Source organism: Pelophylax lessonae (genome assembly GCF_965119305.1).
Source record: "Pelophylax lessonae genome assembly, chromosome: 4".
NCBI classification, from domain to species: Eukaryota; Metazoa; Chordata; class Amphibia; order Anura; family Ranidae; genus Pelophylax; species Pelophylax lessonae.
In genome coordinates, this window is record NC_138771.1 from 8,826,226 (window position 1) to 8,843,580 (window position 17,355).

At 47.6% G+C, this 17,355-nt stretch overlaps 1 protein-coding gene across 1 annotated transcript in view; it reads right to left on the minus strand.

Annotated features, from left to right (window-relative positions):
- Positions 1 to 16,566, minus strand: part of LOC309554377 (prolactin-releasing peptide receptor-like) — a 74,990-nt gene extending 58,424 nt beyond the window's left edge. Inside the window, exon 1 of the mRNA XM_082256042.1 lies at positions 15,694 to 16,566. Within this exon, the coding sequence (XP_082112168.1) occupies positions 15,694 to 16,109 (416 nt within the window). The 5' untranslated portion in view covers positions 16,110 to 16,566. The remainder of the gene's footprint in view (positions 1 to 15,693) is intronic.
- Between the last annotated feature and the right edge of the window lie 789 nt (positions 16,567 to 17,355).

Consider the following 17,355-nt stretch of genomic DNA (forward strand, 5'->3'; position numbering starts at 1 on the left):
ACAGACACCACCACCATCGGCCATTCACTGTCTCCACTCAGTGGAGATCTTCTTCACTTCTCCAGAGACCGTGAGTAGTACTCTTCCTAGGGCTAGGCTCCTACTTATCTCCTCGCTCCCAGACCCAGTCCCAGTCCCCCCCCAGCCTCAGGCCCCACCTGCAACCTCTCTGACTGACCCCCAGGCCCCAGCCCTGGATTGAGCCCTGAAGCAGGATCCATCCATGAGGAATTGAGGATTCTATCCATCCATGGCCTCTCCTCGACCTCGCTCCCAGTCCCAGTCCCCCCCCAGGCCCCACCACCTGCTGCCACCTCTGACCCCCTCAGCCCTGGCCTGAGCCCAGGGCAGGGCTGCTGAAGGATCCATCCATCCAGGAAACAGGATTCAAATTCCATCCATGGCCTCTCCTCGCTCCCAGTCCCCCCCCTAGGCCCCACCTGCCATCTCTGACCCCGGTCACCCCCTGGCCTGAGCCTAGGGCAGGGCTGCTGAAGAATCCATCCATCCATCCATCCATCCAGGATTCCATCCATGGCCTCTCCTTGTTCCCAGTCCCCCCAGGCCCCACATGCCACCTCTAAAAACCTCCTGTATCATGTCCGCAGTCTCTGACCACCTCCTGTACCCTGTCCGCAGTCTCTGACCACCTCCTGTACCATGTCCGCAGTCTCTGATCACCTCCTGTACCATGTCCGCAGTCTCTGATCACCTCCTGTACCATGTCCGCAGTCTCTGATCACCTCCTGTATCATGTCCACAGTCTCTGACCACCTCCTGTACCATGTCCGCAGTCTCTGACCACCTCCTGTACCCTGTCCGCAGTCTCTGACCACCTCCTGTACCCTGTCCGCAGTCTCTGACCACCTCCTGTACCCTGTCCGCAGTCTCTGACCACCTCCTGTACCATGTCCGCAGTCTCTGACCACCTCCTGTACCATGTCCGCAGTCTCTGACCACCTCCTGTACCATGTCTGCAGTCTCTGACCATCTCTTGTATCATGTCCGCAGGGGAGTCTGGACTCTGGAGAGGAGTCAAGAGTGAGAGTGCCGCCGGGAGGAGGGTCACAGGAGAAGTCAGATGTGTGGGGCCTGCAGAGTGGAGACTAGAGCCGTCTGACTGAGCCCTGCACAGTGCACCTGAGAGGAGGTCAGTGACAGTGCCGCCAGACCAGTCTGATGGGGGGGGGTCACTGATGTAAGGGCCAGGGGGCACTGATATAAAGATCCCTCTATATTAGTAACCCCCCCCATATCTTAATGTATTCACTCTGTGGAAGGTGGTCTCTGGTCACCAGATTGCCCCCCACATCAGAGTTCCTGGCGTTCCCCTTTACATCAGAGTCTGCAGGATTCTCCCCTTACAGTGCGAAGGGGGAACTCTGCGGACCCTGATGTAAAAGGGAACTCTGATGTAAAGGGGAATGCAGTGGACTCTGATATAAGGCGGTTTCTGGTCACCAGAGCACCCGCTTAAATCAGAGTTCCCCCTTAAATCAAGATCTGCAGCATTCCTCTTTTTGTCAGAGTTACACTGTAAGGGGGAATCTTGCACACTGATATATGGGGGAACTCTGTGCTGGCTGGGTTATATCAATCTGATCTTCATGTAAATGGAGAAATATGTTTTTTGACTTTTGTTTAACCTAAACACATTGCTAATAGCACTATCTACATGTTTATAGTTTAAGTATTGATATTTGAACGGTTTAGCACTGAAAACAGCCTGTTTATGTGCATTTTTGCAATGCCAGTAAAAAATTGGTGCCGTCCGTAAATTTTGGACGTTCTGCCAGTAAATTTCCCTCCGGGGGGTTGGCAACACTGTGTGGGGGGAATGGGAGGGAATGATGGGGGTGGTGTAGGAATGGTGAGAGTGGTGTGAGAATGGTGGGAGTGGTGTGGGAATGATGGGAGTTGTGTGGGAATAATGGGAAATGTGTGGGAATGATGGGAGTGGTGTGGGAATGGTGGGAGTGGTGTGGGAATGGTGGGAGTGGTGTGGGGGGAATGGGAGGGAATGATGGGGGTGGTGTGAGAATGATTGGGTTGGTGTGAGAATGGTGGGATTGGTGTGGGAATGGTTGTAAAGGTGTGGGAATGATGGGGATAGTGTGGGGATGATGGGAATGATGTGAACAGTGTTAAAAATGTCCCATTTTTTATGTACGTTTTCTTCTCACGCTTCTCAGATTTTTACCAACTTTATGCTAGTAGGAAAGCGGAAAACATTTTTAACAATGAGAAAGTAAGAGGCCGCTGTTTTCCATTGCAGGGGTATATTGAACGTCCATATGGTGTGACGCTCACGTAGTTGCCCTCTATTTTCTACAACGTGAGATAAAGCCAAGACATGCTGTTCCTGCTTTGCTACCGCTGATTCCCGTCACAGAGCAAAATAAGTGAAACAAATTACATTTCTCCCGATCGTTTTCTCCTTTGTTTATCTTTTCTGCACCTCCGACCTTTGTGTTTTCTACCTGATGGTTCTATCTCTATAATCAATGCTGAACAATATTGTATTGTAGGGATACAATTGTATTAGGATTACATGTATTTATTTAGCTCCAACAAATGACACAACCCTTTACATACCGTGCATACACATCAGTTTCTGCCCTCAAAGAGCTTACAATCTAATCCTGTTGTCACACATACACATATTAGACAGGTGCCAATTAAAACTCCAGTTGTAACCCCTAATTGGATGACCTTTACTTGGCTAAAGCACTGTGCATCATAATCAACTTCTATCATAATCAACTGCCATCATAACCAACTGCCATCATAACCAACTGCCATCATAACCAACTGCCATTTTTGTTCTTTTAAAAATGACTGTAGTGAAGTCCTTCTTTACAGACCTTGTTGAGCAGTGGGTTAAGGCCCCTTTAAATCCCTTTCCCACCATCCCCAGGACTCTTGGACACCCCCAGGGGATATAAATTCTACTAATTCCTGACCTGTGGTGCTCAGAGAGACTGCGTCTGATGGACATCAAATACTAGGCACGTTACCTGTCACCAGGTTGGGAATCCTCCTATGTTTTCTTGCCATGCAGGCCACCAGGTGATAGCCACACTCACTATGGTGGGCCCTGTGCTAGCTGGCCCCGGAATCCAGTGGGGTGGACCTCTTTGGTCACCCATTTATAGGACTCCTGCTGCTACCTGGACATCCAGACCAGCGACTCCTTCAGCCTTCCTTCTGTCCGGAGATTTGTCTGACCGACCACCTGGTCTACAAGCTAAAGCCAGACTACTTGTGAGAAAGATGTTACCCCTCAGGCAGTCGCATGTAAGCGTGTTTACACTAGACTGAGCTGTACTGTGCTGGTAGATGGACTAGCAGATTTGGATGGACTTCACTAAAAAATCAAAACTGAACTGAAATAACAGTTTTTTCCTTTTAGGATAAAGCTTTTCCATAAATGAATACAAGCTGATCATTGTAAGCACTCCTGTGGTAAATGGTTTGTCTCAACCCTCTTTAATGTGGGGGCAATGCTACTGATTGCAGAACTCTTTTCTGCCACAAGATGGCAATGTCTGCTGTGCCTTGTTTAGCTACTGACTGGCTTTACATAGCAGCAGCCTGGGAGATGTAGTTTAGAGGAGGATCCGAGTCAAAATAATCCCTGGGAAGCAACTACAATAACCAGGGCTTTCTTTTCTCAAAGAATAGGTGCAGGAACTCTCCCTTTCTGAGTCCCCCCTTTTCTCCGCCCCTTCCCACCTCCGAGGAATGTTCCTTGGTTCCACCCCTTGCCCATCTCCCAGTACTGCCCTTTATGGCGAATACAGAACCAGGTATAACTTTTTTTTGTGGCAATTAATTTGTTAATGAAAACAAGAAAAGCAGTAAAATAGATATCCTGCAGCCAGCAACAATAATAGACCCTACATCAACAATAGATCCCCCCCCCAAAAAAAATGGACCACCCAACAACAAAAAATCCCCCAGAACAATAGACCCCAAGGAACAATAGCGCCCCCCAACAAATTTAGGCCCCCGGGAGCAACAACAAATCTCCCCACAGCCAGCATCAACAGACTCCTTTCTCAACAGTGGAACTCTCCCAGCATTAATTGACCCCCCAGCAACATAAGACCCACCCCACCAACAATAGATCCTCCACCATAATCAATAGACTTCCAAAGCAATAATAGACCCACCCCCATGCAAAAATGGATCCACTCCGGCTACAATAGACCTCCCAGCAGCCAGCATCAGTAGACCCTTCAGCACACCCCAGCACCTCTTGCATACATTCAGTATTGGAGGTGCCGAAACTGCGTTCCCCCGCGTTCCTGCTGAAAAAAAGCCCTGACAATAACCATGTACACCTGAGAGCAGGAGGGGGGTCACATAAAAAGGAAAGCCCGGGAAAGGGCAGAGCAACTGGGGAGGGTGCCAACCGGAGAAGGAAGACCCCAAGGTTCTGTCCTGGAATCAATTCGGTGAACAACTGGAGGGCCATAGTTTGAAGACCCCTGATATAGAGGATGGGATCAGTAGCTCAATCTCAGTTTTTGCGGACGACACAAAAATAAGCAGGGCAATAACTTCACATCAGGATATAAAAAATCTTACAGAAAGACCTGAGCAAAATATTAGAGTGGGCGACTACATGGCAAATGAGGTTTAATGTGGAGCAATGCACTTGGGGGCTAAAAATATAAACGCAAACTACTTAGTAGGGGGGGGGACCTCTGGGGGAATCAAGGATGGAGAAAGATCTGGGGGTTCTGGTAGAAGACAGACTGAGCAATAGCATGCAATGTCAAGCTGCAGCTGCCAAAGCCGGCAGAATTTTAGCATGCATGAAAAATGGGGATATATTCCAGAGATAAATCTATAATCCTACCACTTTATAAAACTCTGGTTGGGCCACATCTGGAGTATTCTGTCCAGTTCTGGGCACCGGTCCTCGGGATGTGCTGGAGCTCAAGAGAGTCCAGAGAAGAGCAACAAAACTAATAAGGGGACTGGAAGACTTCAATTACGAGGAATGACTACAAGCACTACATTTATTTTCGCTGGGGAAGAGACACTTGAGAGGAGATATGATAGCAATTTCCAAATACATCAATGGTGATCCCAGCATAGGAAAAAAAAACGATTTACTCTCAGGAAGTGTTAGAGGACACATGGCCACACAATGAGAGAGAGAGACGCGGTTTAACCTTAAGCTATGTAGGGGGTTTTTCACTATCAGGGCGGTAAGAATGCGGAACTCTCTTCCACAGTTGGTGGTGTCAGTGGGGATTATTGATCTTTTTAAAAGACTCTTGGACGTGCATCTCAAGGAACACAATATATATAAATTCTTATAGTCGCTGACACACACACACATACACAGGTTGAACTGGATGGACTGTTGTCTTTATTCAACTTTAACCACTTGCCGACCGCCGCACGACTATCTACGTCGGCGGTCAGCCCCTCACAGGCAAACTAACGTAGGGCTACGTCACTAGCTTGTGAGGGTCTAGGGAGCGAGCGCGCGCCCCCGGAGGCGCGCTCCCGCTCCCGCGTGGTCACGGACCCACCCGCGCGTGTGACCAGCGGACCCGATGTCCGCCGGCCACTCGGCGATCGGCGGGGGAGAGGGAGAAAGGCAGGCAGCTTGTGTAAACAAGCCACCTGTCATTCTCCTCGCTGTAAAGACACTGATCACATGGATCTACTATGTAGATCCGTTGATCAGTGTCCTTACAGCTCAAGCCACAGCCAATCACAGTAGAAAGCACGCCCCTAGGGACACACACAGCCCCTCCCTCCCAAATAAAGTTAACCCCTTCACTACCAGTGTATTTTTACAGTAACAGTGAATATGTATAGCACTGATTACTGTAGAAATGTCACTGGTAACCCCAAAAGTGTCAAAAATGTCAGTCAAGGGTCCGATCTGTCCGCCTCAATGTCGCAATACCGCAAAAAAATCGCAGATCGCCGCCATTACGCGTTAAAAAAAAAACAACAAAAATGACAAAAATCTTTCCCTTTGTTAGTAAACGCGATAACTTTTGCGCAAACCAATCAAAATACGCTTTTTGCGATTTTTTTTACCAAACATAGGTAGCATAAAACAAATTGGCCGAAAATGTTAAATTTTGATTTTTACATTTTTTTTGGGGGAATTTCATATAAAAAAATGTGAAAAATATTGCTATTTTTGCAAAATTGACGCTCTTTTTTTGTTTATAGCGCGTGATCAAAAAATCGCACAGGTGATCAAATACCACCAAAAGAAAGCTCTGTTTGTGGGAAAAAAAAGACGCCAAATTCGTTTAGGTACAGCGTCGCACGACCGCGCAATTGTCCGTTAAAGTCACGCAGTGCCGAATCGCAAAATACCCCCTGGTCGGAATGGGGGTAAAATCTTCCGGGGCTTAAGTGGTTAAAGGAGTTGTAAAGTCAGTCGTTTGTTTATCTTATTGCATTCTATGCATTAAGATAAAAAACCTTCTGTGTGTAGCTGCCTTCCCATCCCCCCCCCCCCTAATACTTACTAGAACCCAATCTCTGTCCAGCGATGTCCACAAATCCCTCGACCATCCGGGACTCTCCCTCCTGATTGGCTGAGACACAGCAGAGGCTAGGAATCGATGGTGTGCTGATGACATTTCTTCAATTTGAGTATCCAACCTATGATCATTACAGCACCCAGCATCACTGACCAGCCAGTTATCTTAACCACTTCTGGACCGGAAGGATTTGCCCCCTTAACCACTTTACCACCGGAGGATTTTGCTGTCTTCCGTCCAGGCCACTTTTTGCGATTCGGCGCTGTGCGACTTTAAGGCCCCTTTCACACAGGCGGACCGTTCAGATCCGCCTGTCCGTTTTTTTTGGCGGATCTGAACGGTCCCCCATGAATTCCTATGGGGCATCGGATGTCAGCGGAGACCTGTCCGCTGACATCCGACCCGATCCGATCCGTCAAATCTGGACGGATGGAAACCCTATTTTCCATCCGTCCAGCGGATTGGATCGGATGGGATCGGGTGAGAACGGACTGACGGTCCGTTGACATCCGATTTCCCCCATAGAGATGCATGGGGAACTGTCAGCTGTGTCTCCGCACACAGCGCGGAGACACAGCTGTCCTCCTGCTGCTCGGCGGGGGATCGGCGGCTCGATCCCCCGCTGAGAAAAACGGACTCCGTCCAATGGATGGAGTGTGTGAAAGGAGCCTAACTGACAATTGCGCGGTCGTGTGACGCCGTACCCAAACGAAATTTACGTCCTTTTTTTCCCACAAACAGAGCTTTCTTTTGGTGGTATTTGATCACCTGTGCGATATTTACTTTTTGCGCTATAAACAAAAAAAGAGCGTTTATTTTGAAAAAATAACAATATTTTTCACATATTTTTTTTATATGAAATTCCCCCCCCCCCCAAAAAATGTAAAAATCAAAATTTTTTTTAATTTTTGGCCAATTTGTTTTTTGCTACATATTTTTGGTAAAAAAAATCACAATAAGTGTATTTTGATTGGTTTGCGCAAAAGTTTTTGCGTTTACTGACTAAGGGAAAGATTTTTGGTGTTTTTTTTTTAACGCGTAATGGCGGCGATCTGCGATTTTTTTTTTTTTGCGGGACTGCGACATTGCGGCGGACAGATCGGACCCTTGACTGACATTTTTGACACTTTTGGGGGGACCAGTGACATTACTACAGTAATCAGTGCTATAAATATGCACTGTTACTGTAAAAATTACACTGGCAGGGAAGGGGTTAATTTTATTGGAGAGGGAGGGGTTAATGTATGCCTGGTGCTTACTGACGTGTGGGGGGGGGGAGGTGACTGAGTGACACAGGCACAGATCGCAGGTTGAGCTATGCTGAACCCTGCAATCTGTCACTGTCTGTCACTTAGGAGATCCGCCCACTCTGTTTACACAAGCGGGCGGGTCTCCTCACTCGATTCCCCGACGATCGGAGAAGAGCGGCGGTGATCACCGCTGCTCCTCCCCTGGCCCGACTCCCGCTGTGACTGAAAACAGCGGGAGCGAGCCTCCGGCGGCGCGCGCGCCGCCCACAAGGGGCGGAGTCCAGTGACGTAGGTCTACGTCGCTGGACGGGAACGAGCCACATTGCTGCAGTAGCAACAAAGTGAGCGGGGGTAAAGTGGTTAATAACCAGGCAATTTTTTTCGATTCGGCACTGCGTTATTTTAACGGACAATTGCGCGGTTGTGCGACGCTGTACCTAATAAAAATTGATGTCCTTATTTTCCCCACAAACAGAGATTTCTTTTGGTGGTATTTGATCACCTGTGTGATTTTTTTCTTTTTTTGCGATATAAACAAAAAAAGAGCGACAATTCTGAGAAAAAAAAAAAAAACAATATTTTTCACATTCTGCTATATAACATTCCCCAAAAAACATTTTAGGCCAATTTGTTTTCTGCTACATTTTTTTTTGGTAAAAAAAATCGCAAGCGTATTTTGATTGGTTTGCGCAAAAGTTATTGTGTTTACTAACTACGGGAAAGATTTATGTAATTTTTATTGTTTTTTTTTTTACTAGTAATGGCGGCGATCTGCCATTTTTTTTTTTTTTTTTGCGGGACTTCGACCTTGCGGTGGACAGATCGGACCCCTGACTGACATTTTTGACACTTTTGGGGTTACCAGTGACATTACTATAGTAATCAGTGCTATAAATATGCACTGTTACTGTAAAAATGACACTGGCAGGGAAGGGGTTAACTTTATTGGTGATCAAGGGGTTACGTGTGTCCCTAGGGGCGTGATTATAACTGTCAGGGGGTGTGGCTTGTTAGATCATCACAGAGACATGCGATCCTACATAGCAGGATCGCATAGCCTCAGTGATGATCTAAGGCTGTGGTCCTTAACCCTGGTCCTCAGGGCCCACTAACAGGCCAGGTTTGCAAGATAACTGAAATACATTCCAGGTGATTTCATTTGCTGCTCAGTGATTGCAGTACTCTAGTCTGCATTTCCCCAAGGTAATACTTAAAATCTGGCTTGTTAGTGGGCCCTGAGGACCGGAGTTGAGGACCACTGATCTAAGGGAGAATGACAGATGGCTGTGTTTCTGTCTTTCTCCCTCTCCTGAGGGAGATCGCGAGTGGCCGGCGGACATTGGAGCCGCCAGTCACACGCTCGGGGTCAGTGAACGAGCGGGTGCGGGAGCGCGCCGCTGGTGGCGCGTGCTTGCCCTCTACAGGCTCGTGGGCGAGTGACGTACCCATGCGTCACTTTGCCCAGGAGTGGCTGACTGCCGCAGTATATAGTCGTGCGGCAGTCGGCAAGTGGTTATCACCCAGTAGAATGTCAAAAGTCTCCCCGGCCGTGGCTCATGAACTTTGGGATCCCATTCATCCCTTTTGATTTCCTAGAGTGAGCTCCAATGGGCACACAGAAAGAAGAAAAAGTGAACAAGAAGGTAAATAAAGTTAGAGAACAGATTGGACCCGTGCCTGAGGTTACACAACAAATGTTTACGGAGAAAATGGAGATTGTGTATTGGAGATGTGAAGGGCAGTGGAAGTAACTCATAGCAGTTCATAATACATTGCCTGCCGGGAAAACAGACTTCCATTTCTACGGACAGTCAATTTAGATCTCCCGGGACCAGTAACACATTGTTTATTTTCTCCTCAAGGTTCGTAGAATAAGATGGTTGTCTGAATATAATTGGACCGGTCTTGACGTTGATTCTATTTCCTCTATATAGTGCTCGGTGTGGCGGATAGAAGCCGGTCGCGGGAATATGGTCTAAAGTGAACGCCATTCATGGAAAATAATGCAAATAAACCCGAATGAATGAAACAAATGTACAATAATTGGAAGATGGGAAACGCTTTCATTGCACCATGCTGAATTGTTGGATTACTTCCATCTAATGGCCAATTATCTTCCAGGGAAGCAATTTTTATTTATTACAGGTACTTATATAGCGCCAGCAGTTTATTCAGCGCTTTAGATATACACTCACGGGACACTTTATTAGGTACACCTTGCTAGTACTGAGTTGGACCCCCTTTTGCCTTCAGAACTGCCTTTATTCTTTGTGGCATAGAGTCAACAAGGTGTTGAAAACATTCCTCAGAGGTTTTGGTCCTTATTGAGATGATAGCATCATGCAGTTGCTTAAGATTTGTCGGCTACACATCCATGATGCCAATCTCCCTTGAAGAAGTTGTAATGACGAAACGCGCCGGGAGGAGCTAGCCAAGCGTCACCTACGTCACACCCAGAAGTCAGAGGTCGGCCATCTTTTCGGTTACATTGTCTGACGCCTCTTATACAAGTTTCTGTATTGATATGCTTTTTACTATCATTGAATGGGTGAGTGCATACCTTAGATAACTTAAATAAAGTTTTACTTGGGATAACGCACTATGGGCTCGTCCTTTTGTTGATGTTTTCCCCTACTTGCATGAGCTGCGGTACCATTAAGTGTAAAGGAGAATCGTGTTAAAACACTATATGGGCTTCTGTCCATGTCCTTGGAAAGCGAGAGCTGAGAAACTGGAGGATATCTCTGAGATGCTTGGTCCACTTGAGGGGTTATAGCGGTCCCATAACCGCGTACTGCCATATTCCCTGTTGATATCTGGTAAGAGTCAGTGTGTGGGGGCTGGGACTGTCACATTCTTTTACTGATGAACACCTGGGGGGAGTATAAGATGACCCTGTGACCTGTACCTATACCTTTAGAGCAAGATTGTTGTGTTATGGACTTTCATTTGATATATTATGTAATAGATTATAAGCGCAACTCATTTTCTTCTATAATCTCCCAAAGGTGCTCTATTGGATGAGATGTGGTGAGTGTGGAGGCCATTGGAGGACAGAGACCTCATTGTCATGGTGAAGAAATCAGTGGTGAGATGATTGGAGCTTTGTGACATGGTGCATTATCCTGCTGGAAGGAGCCATCAGAAGATGGGGACACTGTAGTCATAAAGGGATGGACATGGTCAGCAACAATACTCAGGTATGATGTGGCAATTAAACCATCCTCAATTGGTATTAAGGGGCCCAAAGTGTGCCAAGACAATATCCTCCACACCATTCCATCACCACCACCAGCCTGAACCATTACCCCCCCTCCTCCCCCACACCATTACACCACCACCACCAGCTTGAACCATTACCCCCCCTTCCTCCCCGACGCCATTACACCACCACCAGCAGCCTGAACCATTACCCCCCCTGTTTCTCCCCCACACCATTACACCACCAGCCTGAACTATTACCCCCCCCTCCCCCACACCATTACACCACCACCACCAGCTTGAACCATTACCCCCCCTCCTCCCCCACGCCATTATACCACCACCACCAGCCTGAACCATTACCCCCCCTCCTCCCCCACACCATTAGACCACCACATCCAGCCTGAACCATTACCGCCCACCCTCCTCCCCCACACCATTACACCACCAGCCTGAACCATTACCCCCCCTCCTCCCCCACACCATTACACCACCAGCCTGAACCATTACCCCCCCTCCTCCCCCACACCATTACACCACCACCGCCAGCCTGAAACATTACCCCCCCTCCTTCCCCACACCATTACACCACCAGCCTGAACCGTTACCGCCCCCCTCTTCCCCCACACCATTACATCACCACCACCACCTGCCTGAACCATTACCCCCCTTCCTCCCCCACACCATTACACCACCACCACCTGCCTGAACCGTTTTCCTGCCCTCCTCCTCCCCCACACCATTACACCACCACCAGCCTGAACCATTACCCCCCCTCCTCCCCCACACCATTAGACCACCACCACCATCCTGAACCATTACCGCCCACCCTCCTCCCCCACACCATTACACCACCAGCCTGAACCATTACCCCCCTCCTCCCCCACACCATTACACCACCACTACCAGCCTGAACCATTACCCCCCTCCTCCCCCACACCATTACACCACCACCGCCAGCCTGAAACATTATCCCCCCTCCTTCCCCACACCATTACACCACCAGCCTGAACAATTACCCCCCCTCTCCCCCACACTATTACACCACCAGCCTGAACCATTACCGCCCCCCTCTTCCCCCACACCATTACATCACCACCACCACCTACCTGAACCATTACCCCTCTTCCTCCCCCACACCATTACACCACCACCACCTGCCTGAACCGTTTCCCTGCCCTCCTCCTCCCTCACACCATTACACCACCACCAGCCTGAACCATTACCCCCCTCCTCCCCCACACCAATACACCACCACCACCACCAGCCTGAACTGGTGATACAAGGCAGGATGGATCCATGACACCAAATTCTGACCCCACCATCTGAATGTCACAGCTGAAATCCAGACTCATCAGGCCAGGCAACGTTTTCCCAATCTTCTATTGTCAATTTTGGTGATCCTGTGTCAATTGTAGCCTCAGTTTCCTGTTCTTAGCTGACAGGAGTGGCACCTGGTGTGGTCTTCTGCTGCTGTAGCCCATCTGCTTCAATGTCGGATGTGTTGTGCATTCAGAGATGGTATTCTGCATAACTTTGGTGTAATGAGTGGTTATTTGAGTTACTGTTGCCTTTCTATCATCTGGAACCAGTCTGCCCATTCTCCTCTGACCTCTGACCTCAACAAGGCATTTTCCTCCACACAACTGCTGCTTACTGGATATTTTCTCTTTTCCCCACCATTCTCTGTAACCCCGAGAGATGGTTGTATGTGAAAATCCCATAAATACTCAGTCCAGCCCGTCTTGCACCAACACCCATGCCACATTCAAAGTTACTTAAATCCCCTTTCTTCCCCATTCTGATGCTCCTGAATCTGAGTACAATAATCTGGCAAACAGAAAGTGCTAAGGCATGGCCTTAATAGGAAGTTCATGGGAGGAGCAAGGGGTTCAAGATTCACAAAGAAACAAAGTTTGAGGGAAGATTGTTCAAGAAATTGTCCAGGTTGCTGTCCAGCATCCCAGGTGGTTCGGTAAGAAGAGACATCACAAGACAAATCAGAGGTTGCAGGTGCAGACCTGGGTCCTGACATTGTCATATATCATACATTGTTTTCTGCTTTTCAAGACTTAACTCTACTTTGGTAAAAAGCTTCATCAGGGGTATAGAGTCATAGATGTCAACAAAACCTTTGTAAAAAATGTTCCATAGGGGTCGGTTTCATATGAATCAATTTCAAGGGGAGGACATCGCCGACAAAGACTAGTATTTAACCAATGTGTTCCGTTGTAGTGCTTCCTGTGACACCCACTCAATGGCCTAACTCCTATGGCACATTTATACAAAGGTTTTGTTGAAACCATGTCTCTATATTATTAATTAAGCTATTCAGCGAAACGCGTAAAATGTCCTGACATGGTCTGTAATCAAAACTGTGTGAAAACGTTGAACAAAGAAGGAAATTAAGTATGATATATGACAAACGTAGGAGGACAAGTCATCAGAGGATTTTATTATATGCTATCCTTTTGAATGGTGTAGCTATGTTGGAGTTGGTGAGAGGGTTGTTAACCATAGGTCATCATTACTTACTCTTCTAACATTTCAGAGTCACCTGTTCTTACCAGACCATCCTCAAGACTATTGTTTCATTCCCCATAATCCCCTCCCATCCTGTCCTGATACCACTACTATTGACTTCCCTCCATTCAGCATCCTGAAATTAGGCCAGTAAAGTCCCACCCGAGGGAGGGTTTCCTATAATTTTTCAAATTTTGGGATGTGGGCCTAACCCATTGATGATCAACCATACCTTCATTCTTCTAACTCTGCCCATGTATGTGGTCATTGCAAATTTCACATACTCCAGAAGTTTTGGGTCTGGTTCCTAATATTCAGATTTTTGACACCAGACATACATATACATAAGTGTCGATTAAAAGAGGTTTGAAACACTGCTAGCCCAGTCTGAATCATGTCAATGTGATGGCCTCAGCCAGAGCTGCTCCACTGACTACGCTGACTGACGTGTTTTGCTTTGCCCACCGGGGCTTAGTCATAGAATCATAGTTTATGACTAAGCCCCGCTCCCCCAGCCTGATCCATGTGAATGTATGTGATGGCCTCAGCCAGAGCTGCTCCACTGACTACGCTGACTGACGTGTTTTGCTTTGCCCACCGGGGCTTAGTCATAGAATCCTAGTTTATGACTAAGCCCCGCTCGCCCAACCTGATTCATGTGAATGTATGTGATGGCCTCAGCCAGAGCTGCTCCACTGACTACGCTGACTGACGTGTTTTGCTTTGCCCACCAGGGCTTAGTCATAAAGTCATAGTCTATGACTAAGCCCCACTCGCCCAGCCGGATCCATGTGAATGTATGTGATGGCCTCAGCCAGAGCTGCTCCACTGACTACGCTGACTGACGTGTTTTGCTTTGCCCACCGGGGCTTAGTCATAAAGTCATAGTCTATGACTAAGCCCCACTCGCCCAGCCTGATCCATGTGAATGTATGTGATGGCCTCAGCCAGAGCTGCTCCACTGACTACGCTGACTGACGTGTTTTGCTTTGCCCACCGGGGCTTAGTCATAGAATCATAGTTTATGACTAAGCCCTGCTCGCCCAGCCTGATTCATGTGAATGTATGTGATGGCCTCAGCCAGAGCTGCTCCACCGACTACACTGACTGACGTGTTTTGCTTTGCCCACCAGGGCTTAGTCATAGAATCATAGTTTATGACTAAGCCCCGCTCGCCCAGCCTGATTCATGTGAATGTATGTGATGGCCTCAGCCAGAGCTGCTCCACTGACTACGCTGACTGACGTGTTTTGCTTTGCCCACCGGGGCTTAGTCATAAAGTCATAGTCTATGACTAAGCCCCACTCGCCCAGCCTGATCCATGTGAATGTATGTGATGGCCTCAGCCAGAGCTGCTCCACTGACTACGCTGACTGACGTGTTTTGCTTTGCCCACCGGGGCTTAGTCATAGAATCATAGTTTATGACTAAGCCCCGCTCACCCAGCCTGATTCATGTGAATGTATGTGATGGCCTCAGCCAGAGCTGCTCCACCGACTACACTGACTGACGTGTTTTGCTTTGACCACTGGGGCTTAGTCATAAAGTCATAGTCTATGACTAAGCCCCACTCGCCCGTCCTGATCCATGTGAATGTATGTGATGGCCTCAGCCAGCGCTGCTCCACTGACTACGCCGACTGTTTTGCTTTGCCCACCGGGGCATAGTCATAGAGTCATAGTCTATGACTAAGCCCCGCTCGCCCAGCCTGATCCATGTGAATGTATTTGATGGCCTCAGCCAGTGCTGCGCTACTAACTAGGCCTTCTGGTGCATTTTGCCTCACCCACCGGGTCTTAGTCAGAGTCATAGTCTATGACCAAGCCACGGGGTGTGGGACGAAATGTGTCAGGGTGCGTGGTCAGTGGAGCAGCGCTGCCTGAGGCCATCACATACATTCACATGGATCAGGCTGGGTGAACAGTGTTTCAAACCTCTTCTATCGACACTACTGGATAAGTGATACTTGACGCCACCACCACTGCTCCTGAGCAGCAGCAGGGGAATATACTTCACTCCTGCTTAGTGCAGCACTACAAGATTTATGGAAGAAATATACATTATTTTATACATTGGTCTACCCGTGTTTGATCTTTCCATGCATGGCCTCTGGTTTTATCCACCTTCACATCTGACATTTAAGCACATTTCTGTTTATTTGCAGCAAGATAAAAAGAAGGAAAAGTTACCTGTCTACCGCTATGGCCGTCAAGGTAAAGACAGACACGTATACGGTTACTGGCTGTGTCAGGAACACAAAGTAACACATAAACTTTCCAAACACCCATCCCTGGGAGTTGAATGCGTAGGCAAGGGTGAAGGGCACGCAGGTGGCACACATAAGCATGTCAGAAAAAGCCAGGTTTCCAATAAAGAAGTTGGTGACATTGTGCATCTTTTTGGTTCTCCAAATCACATAGAGGAGAAGGTAGTTCCCAAATATGCCTATCAGTACCACCAGGGCATAGCATGGGATGATGACAGGCTTGTAGGACTGAATCAGCTGGACGCCGGTGAACTCGGAGCTTGAGTTTGAGCTGTTGAGTTTGACTCTGTAGATGGTTAGATTGGCTGGTCCGTAGCTTCTGCTCCCGCTGTTCTCCATCTTTTCAACCAGTCTTCAATGCCACCTAATATTCCACAGGAGTGTCATAATTAATACCTGAAGAGCATATTTGGAAACCTGAGACTGGAGTTTTGTAAAACTGAAATAAAGCCGATGTTTTTATCAAGGGAACTTTATCTGTGGCATCAGGTTGAACCAAAAATTTATAGATATATTCCCACTCTATGTTGTGACAGTTACCACAGTTGGTAAGTCCATAAAATTCTAAAACGTGTTGTCTAAATTCCCATTAATAGCTCCAAATGCATTGGCTGCTGAGGACACATCCAATTCTTTCCACCATATAGGAAACCAAAAAAAGATCACTCGGCTTTAGATAATTGGTGAAAACGCGGTTCAGCCCCTAAGGCATGCATTGTTGCATCATTATGTATTCCTCTCCTCTCCATGACGGCATTGATATTCCGTTCTTGACTTTTGTTCTGTAGCAGAATTGTTATGCCTTTAACAAAGCAAGAGAGAGACATTTTAATGACTTAAATAGTTCTAAGGTCACTTTCATTTTATAACATCAGCATTGTAATAACAATACAAACAATGGTTATATCTGACAATTCAATATAAGTGTAGCCCCCTTATCCTAAATGAATGTAGTCTTTGACTGGATTGTAGTTAGCGCAGATTGATTGTATAGTTTTTCACCTGGTTTTTCCCTCACCTTAAGTTGGCTTGTGATTTCTCACTGTCGCCAGTAGATGTCACTGGTTTTACTGGTCGAGGTATGAGGTTATGAATATATATGTTTTTTTCAGCCAATCCAGGTGGATGTTTTTGCCACTGGTGCATGCTTGGGGAATATAAATGTAGCACCCTCCTAGGTAGGTGCTAGGCAGAGAAAGTATAGTTGCTCTGTCTGCTTATCAGGAGAGCCTGATTAGTAGTTAGGCCTGTTGCATGTGTCCAGGGTGTAATTCCTCTGGGCTGAGGGAGTATCCCCACTACATCCAATAGGGAGCCTGTTGGACAGTGAAGGAAACCCAGTCAATGACGCACAGGCTTTTGTAACTATCTTAGTGGGTTGGCACAAGCAGTGGTGCATCCTGGGATACGTTATAAAAGCCAAGGGCACATGTGACAAGGGGTCTTTGGGTGGCAAGCCAAGTCCCAGAAGGAGGGTGACGGCTGTCTCCTCTTCTGCAGCTGTGAGGGTGGTCGTAGGCAGTCGGCCTAGGGAACCAGTGGTGTGGCTGAACCCCGAGATCCAGTGAAGCTGACTGTGGAGGTG